The 7,311-nt window shown below is 58.8% G+C and overlaps 1 protein-coding gene across 1 annotated transcript in view; it reads right to left on the minus strand.

The window, feature by feature from the left end:
- HMCN2 (hemicentin 2) overlaps positions 1–7,311 on the minus strand; it is a 139,122-nt gene that overhangs the window by 89,135 nt on the left and 42,676 nt on the right. Inside the window, 4 exon segments of the mRNA XM_014532199.1 lie at positions 1,448–1,613; positions 3,148–3,307; positions 3,433–3,545; positions 6,074–6,218. Of these exon segments, the coding sequence (XP_014387685.1) occupies positions 1,448–1,613; positions 3,148–3,307; positions 3,433–3,545; positions 6,074–6,218 (584 nt within the window).

Genomic DNA, 7,311 nt, shown 5'->3' on the forward strand with positions numbered 1-7,311 from the left:
TGATGGCGGTGATGATTGCACAACTCCGAACGCACCGGACTTAGAACTGTACAGCGTGTGAGTTACATCTCAATAAAGCTTTTCTACTGAACAAAGGGGACGCAAGTGAAACGGGATAACAGATGTGACCTCTTTTAAAAGCTGGAAGCGATGCTTCGGTTTGTGAACAGCAGCAGGAAACTGTCAGGGGGAGCGGCGCTCGGGCACTCAGGACGGACCAAGCGTCGCACATCCATCACCAGCCGCACGAGCACTGTTTAAACCGCGGCCACGCTGCAGATGGAGGCCCGCGGCCGCACGACTGGAAGGGCCCACTGGGATCAGCGCTCAAGGCTGATGGGCTCCAGGGTCTGTGCTCCTCACCCCGCCCCGCCCCCAGGCCCATGTTCCTCCTCATTGAGATAAACTCCCAGATCTCATAAATCTCAGAGAGAGCTGGAAGCCCGCAAGAAGCGGAGAGGGCAGGGGAGAGGGAACAGAGCAGAACCCAGGATTGCAAAAGCGGCTCCACAGATTTACGGCTCCCGGATGGTCCGTCGCACATCACAACAAGAGGGGTGAGCGCGTGGGAATTGCGGTTTCCCGTGTCAGCAACAAGTCGTAAATTCACAAGCACCTGGCCGCCGGCCACCGCCCAGCCAAGGGGCTGGGACCAGGCTCTCTGGCCAAGGGGCTAGGACCAGGCTCTCCGGGGAGAGACGCGGGGGGCCTCCCCCCGCCCCCCGCTGCCCACCCCCACCCCTACGCACCACCTGGAGCTGCAGAGACACCCACAGGACATGGGGTGGGGGGACCCAGCCCAGGCACAGGACCCCGGCTGCCTGCAGACTGGAGGTTTGGAACGGCTCAGCAAACAGATGTTCTGAGATAGAGACCCACGTGTGGGTGTCAGAGGGGTGGGGGCGGCACAGACCTTAGTCTGGAACGTCTCAAAGGCCTTGCCAGGGCTGATGTCACCGGCCTGAGCCGCAGCCGCCCCCCGCCTCCGAGGGTCAAGGGCTTCAGGAGTGTCAAGGCTCTCTTGCCTGGAACTACCCCCCGCCCACACCCCTGCCTGGGGGCGTGCGGCCTGGCTTTGAAGGAGACCCAAGCCAGCCCCCTTTCGCTCCCAGGACACCCGACAGTTAGGGAGAAGCCTCAGTTCAGCTCAGATCGGGGGCTGCTGTGCCGATCACAGGAGAGTCTGCGGGCAGCTCCCAGCAGCCGGGGTGTGAAACGTGGGGCGCCTGCCATTTCCAAGGGGTCTCGCCCTGGGCGTCACGAACCCTCTGAGGGTCCTCGGAGCGGCTTCAGGGGACCAGGGACAAAAGCGCTGTGTGCAGAAGGGAACGCACACCCCGTGGAGCATCCACAGGGTCCTCACACGCCCGGTCACTGGCCACTGGCCACCTGAGGCCAGGTTCCCCCTAAACCCCAAGCTCTTCCCCTGCCCGTGCACCTGGGTTACCTGTCAGGGGCGGCTGGCACAGGGTGGGAGTCCTTGGTCCAGGTGACCAGTGGGGGTGGGGAGCCTTGGGCCTCGCAGTCCAGGGTCACCTCGTCACCGGCCTTGGCTGTGACTCTCAGAGGCTCGTCGGCATCACGTGAGAAATTCCCGTGGATCCTGGGCTTGGCTGTTGGTGGAAACAGGCAGAAACTGTGAGCAGGTCAGGGGGCCATGGGACGAGGCCCCGAGGGGACCAGGACAGCTCCCCCAGGAAGCTGAGGTGGCACTGCCTCCCGGGAGGTACAGAGGATGGGTGTGGCTCTGTCATCATGGGGGAGTGCAGGTTTGGGGGTGGGCTCTGACCCGACGGTTTCCCCGGTCCCTCCCCCCCCCAATCTCTCCACCGCCACCCTCCCTCTGGAAGCTCGTTCTGCTAGGATGACACGGACACAGTGCCCCCGTCCCAGCTTCTAGCTTCTCTTCATCTGCTGCTCCTTCCCTGGGGACATTTGGGCAGGTCCTGTCCTCCACCTCTTCCCTCTCCACCTTGTCCCCCATGATCATCCCTCTTCCTCCCACACATCAGACACCAGGTGACACCCAATCACCAGGTGACACCCAGTCTCCCTCTGGCCTCCTCCAACCCCATCGGGGGTTTACACTAACCTGTGCCCATCACCTGGCTCTCATATGAAGCGGAGGCTCCTGATGGCAGAGACTACCCCGAGCCCCTCCTTCTCTATGCCCCCCCCCACATTTCCAGCCATGTGCTCATACACGGAAGGCACCCAGGACCTGTCCGAGCACCCATAACCACCCAGGCCAGCCAGCTGGGGGTGTGGAGGCCCAGGCAACCCTGGTGTAGCTCCCTATACATCATGACGCTGAGAGAGACCCCGCTGGCAAAAAAATGTTTGCAACATGAAAAGACCGGCTCTGAGAGTAAATGATAGAAGACCGGCCGTGCGCCTGCTCACTCGGCCAGACGGCTACTGAGGGCCCAGCTCTGCGGTGCCCAGCTCTGCGGTGCCCGCGGGGAAATAGCAGCAAGGCCAGGCCCCGCCCTGGTCCTCACAGCGCACGGGGCCACAGGGAGCACTGGTGCCCAACGGCTCGTGCACAATATTTATGTGCTCACAGTTGTGACGGGCATTGTGAAGGGTCTCGTCCACCCTCCACAGCAAGGTGATTTGACTCAGCCCGAGGGATCAGGGAGAACTGAGATCTGTGGACGGGAGGAGTCGGCTGGGCCAAGAGGTGGGGGAGGGCCTTCTAAACGGAAGGAACCGCACGTGCAAAGGCCCTGCGGCACAATGGCCCATTCGAGGAATTGGAAGGAAGTCAGAGGGTCTGGGCACAGAGCATCAGGAGGAGAGGCTGGCAGGGGGTGCCCAGTGCGGGGCGGGGGCCCAGCGTAGGGCTGTGTGTCTTTCTGAGGCTTGTTCGTGTGACGGCTTCCCCACACTGGCTACAAAGGCCGAGACGGAGGAAGACAACCACCACACGATTTCACGTCTACGCGAGTGGGAGCCGCTCTCTGAGCACGTCCTCACTGCTAGGGACAGCGCTCCAGGAGGCCGGCTTTGGCTGGAGCGTTCCTTGGGGAGTGTGGGGGCAGGTTGATCAGGGCACAGGGAAGATGCCGTACGGTCAGGGTCCCGGTCCTGACTCCACGCCTGCCGAGCCCCCCCAACCCCAGGATGGGGGCAGCCTTCACTCACTGTTGACGGACAGCCACATCTCCTGGCTAGAGAAGCCCACGCTGTTGGTGGCCGTGCAGACGTAGGCCCCTGCGTCCCGGGGGGACGGCTGGGCGATGACCAAGGTGCCATCCTTGCTCACATTGTAGTGGGGACCGCCGGAGGCCAGGGCATTGGTCTCCTGTGGTGGAGTCACTGGTGAGTGACGTCAGCAGAGCCCACACCCCCGGCATGTGCATCGCTCCCCTCCCATGATGCACGGGGCCTGGCCCTCTGTTACCCTCAGTGGCCACGGGCTCCGCCTACCTTGGTCCAGGTGACGGTGGGGGTGGGGACTCCTGAGGCCACGCAGGGGAGAGAGGCCGGAACCCCTTCGTTGGTGACGTGGTGGGTGGCAGTGGGCCGGATTCTAGGGGGCACTTTAAGAAAACAACAACCAGTTTCGTAAACCACAGTTCACAGCAATATCCACACTGGCCCAAAGCAGAAACAATCAAATACCCATCAACGGATGATGGATGAACAGGATTCGGTGTGTCCATACTGAGCATTCCCCAGCTTTGATAAGGAGGAGAGATCTGGTGCTGCCCCAGGCACGAACTTGAGGACATGATGCCAAGGGAGATAAGCCAGACACAGAAGGACAAATACTCCGTGACTCCCTCTATCCGAGGCGCCCGGAGTGGGCAAACCAGAGAGCCAGGACGTAGAATGCGGGGCGCCAGGGGCTGGGGGAGGATGGGAGTCAGTGTTTCATGGGGACAGAGTTTCTGTTTGCGAAGATGGGAAAGTTCTGGAGATGATGGTGGTGACGGTTAGGCAACAATATACATCTACTTCGTGCCACTAGATTGTGCCCTTAAAAATGGTTAAAATGGGGCCCGACAAGTGCGGCTCAGTGGTTGAGCATCGACCCAGGAACCAAGAGGTCACCGGTTCGATTCCCAGTCAGGGCACATGCCGGGTTGCGGGCTCGATCCCCAATAAGGGGGCGTGCAGAAGGCAGCCGATCAATGATTCTCCCTCATCATGGATGTTTCTCTCTCCATCTCCCTTCCTCTCTGGAGTTAATAACAATATTTTTTAAATGGTAAGCTCTGTTATGTAGATTTTAACACAATTTAAAAGCAACAATGTCAGCAGCAGAACACAAAGGCGTGGTCCCTCAGCCACCGCTGCTGTGCGGTCAGGCCCCAGGCAGAGGGCAGCCGTGCCTGGGAACCAGCCGTGCCATTTCTGCGCTCTGGGACTTTGGATAAACCGTTTCATCTCTTGGCACCCATACTCCTTGATCAGCAAAAACAACGAAATGAACCCCAAGTCACTGCCCACTCTCTGAGGGTGGACGGATGAGAAATGGCAAAAAATAGAATTCACAGAACAGGTGGACTTGGGAACAAGTGCCACAGCCACCTGGGCACCATCCGATCCTCAAGCACAGAAACGGGGTCTCTAAGAGGAGTGGGGGGTGGGGGAGACCGGAGCGCGTTCACGCACCCACCCGACCCCCCGGGACTCGCTCTGCGAAGGCAGCCTGGCCCGCGGACCCTGTGACCTGGAGGAGCGCCTCCCCTCTCTGAGCCCCGGCCGCCTTAACTTCAGGAAGCCCACTCCTGGAGCAGTGATGACAATGAAGTGAAGCATACGCAGAACCCCACAGAGGTCTCCGTGTGGCCTGCGCCCCACCTCTGACCCCTGTGGGAATTATGGGGACACAAGACACTTGGGCTCGAGGCTCAGCCTCCGCCCGAACGTTGGTTTTCCCCTAAAAAATGGAGAATAGTGGATTCTTCCCGCTCACTCCGTGGGGATTTTATGAAAGAAGATTTTTTTTAAAGAGGGTATTAACAGACGTGGTAAATGACAAAATATAACCAGGCTTCCTTTAAACATCTCGTCTTACACAAAAGAGAACGAGGCACCTGGGTGGGAGGGCGAAGGGAAGCAGGGACTCGGGCGCTGTGCATGGGAGAGGAACTGGGAAAAACACACGAAAAGCCCTAAAAATGGGCCACCTCCGGGACTCAGCGCTCAACTCCACATTAAGGGGTTTGTCCTAAGGACACTCGGCCCCGTGGGCAAAGGTGGAGGCACGGACGGTGACTCCGGGGTGCTCATGCGAGGGGACAGGCTAGAGGCTCACGGCTCATCCATGCAGGGCACGCAGCGCACGCAGCCTTAGGCCGAGGCTCTGGGAACTTACTGATAGAAAACATTATAAAATCTAGTGCCATGGGAAACACGCAGGCTCAGACAGCGGTGTAATGATGTGGCCCTGGCGTGGCGTAAACACATGTATGTGTATGTGTTTATAAGGAATTCATACACAGGTGGGTAGAAATATAGACGCATATATAATTTATATAAAGAATGTGTGATTTAGCCCTGGCTAGTGTGGCTCAGTCCGTTGGGTGTCGTCCCATGAATCAAAAAATTGCCCGTTTCATTCCTGATCAGGGCATATGCCTGGGGTTGTGGGCTCGATCCCCAGTAGGGGACATGCAGGAGGCAGCCCATCAATGTTTCGCTCTCACATCAATGTTTCTTTTTTCTCTCTCTCTCTCCCTCTCCCTTTCTCTTTCTCCAAAAATTAATAAAACTACTTTTTGAAAGTATATAACTTATATAACTTATATACAAGTTATAACTTATATAACTTATATAACTTAGCACAGTGTAGCTTTAGCAGGGGTGGTGATGGTGATTGGTGTGTGTGTAAGCTCACATGTGTATACAGTATGAAAGATACACACTAAAATGTAAAGTTATTCTGGTTAATCTTAGCTTTGCGTATTATAGGAGTATTTTTTACTTACCTGTCTGGTCTCTCAATTTCCTACAGTGACTATGTACTACTTGTGCAATTTTTTTTTAAACAAAGGTATTCAAGATCAAGTTCCCCCCACGCACCTTCCCCCACCCCACAACCTTGGGCCCCAGGACTCACCCTGGACGACCAGCTGCACATGCCTGTGCTGGGAGCCGGCCGTGTTGGTGACCACGCAGCTGTACTTCCCCGCGTCCTCCTGCAGCGCCCGGTCCAGGTGGAGGCTGCCATCAGCTCGCACCGAATGCCGGCTGCCGGCCGGGAGCTGTGAGGGGGGTGAAGCACCAGCTCAGAGCACAGGCCCCTGCAGAGCCCTCAGAAGCCACACTGCCCGCCAGGCCCACAGGGCGCAGGCTGGACGAGAGAAGGTGGGGGAGCTGGTGGGGAAGGGGGGGTGATGCTATGACTGCTCAGCCCCCAGTCCTTTCCAAAGACTCATTCAGGGGTAGGTGGGCCTCACCCTAGCACTTCCCTCACTCCACAGGACGAGACGCCCGACCAAAGCCGGGTCGATGGGGGTCTCCCCCAGGAGGTCCCCCCGTCTCGAGAAGCACCCTGTCTGCTCTGCACCAGGGCCCAGATAGCGGTGCCAGGACCGGGGCGGCGGGAGCAGAAAAGCAGCCCCACAATCGCTGCAGCGTCTCGGGGGCTTTGAAGTTCCATGGGGGCGAGGGCACCGCCTTAAAGCCTCAAGGGCACAAGGACCCCCTGTGTCTGAGGACAGTGCAGAGGAATTGAGGGGAAAGGAGGCGACGGCGTGCACAGGAGAGGGGAAGAGAAGAAGACAGGGTACAGCAGCCACCATGCGCCCAGCACTAAGCTAGGCCGTCGGGCGGGTATTCAACCGCACAGGTCACTTCTCTGCCCGGAGCCAGAACGGGGTGACCAGTGCGAGGTGTCTGTGCCCCGGACATTCCCGCTCCCCGGACCTCAGCACTAACGGAGGCCAGATCCCCCTGCTGAGCTCCCAGGGGGCCGGGGGCCACACCGAGCCTCGGTGGGACTTTAGAGCAGGGGTGGGGAACGTCCGGCCCGCGGCCCACGTAAGGCCCACGCAATCCTTTGGTCCGGCCCTGCCCAGGCACGAGGGGCGAGTTAATTAAGTGTCTGGCCAAACAGAGCGGGCTGGTTTTTAAGCTGCTGCTGTTGTATGGCCCGCGAACGATATTATAAACATCCAGTGGTCCCTGGCAGAGAAGAGGTGCCCCACCCCTGCTTCAGAGGGTGACAATGCTCTCAGCACATTATCAGAGAAGGTTCTGGAAAGAGGCAGGGAAGAGAGGGAGGAAGGATGAGGACCTTCTAAACCAGGGAGCAGCAGAGCGGAGGCCAAGGTGTGAATGTGACAGCCCCCCGTC

Source organism: Myotis brandtii, unplaced genomic scaffold, assembly GCF_000412655.1.
Source record: "Myotis brandtii unplaced genomic scaffold, ASM41265v1 scaffold855, whole genome shotgun sequence".
NCBI lineage: Eukaryota > Metazoa > Chordata > Mammalia > Chiroptera > Vespertilionidae > Myotis > Myotis brandtii.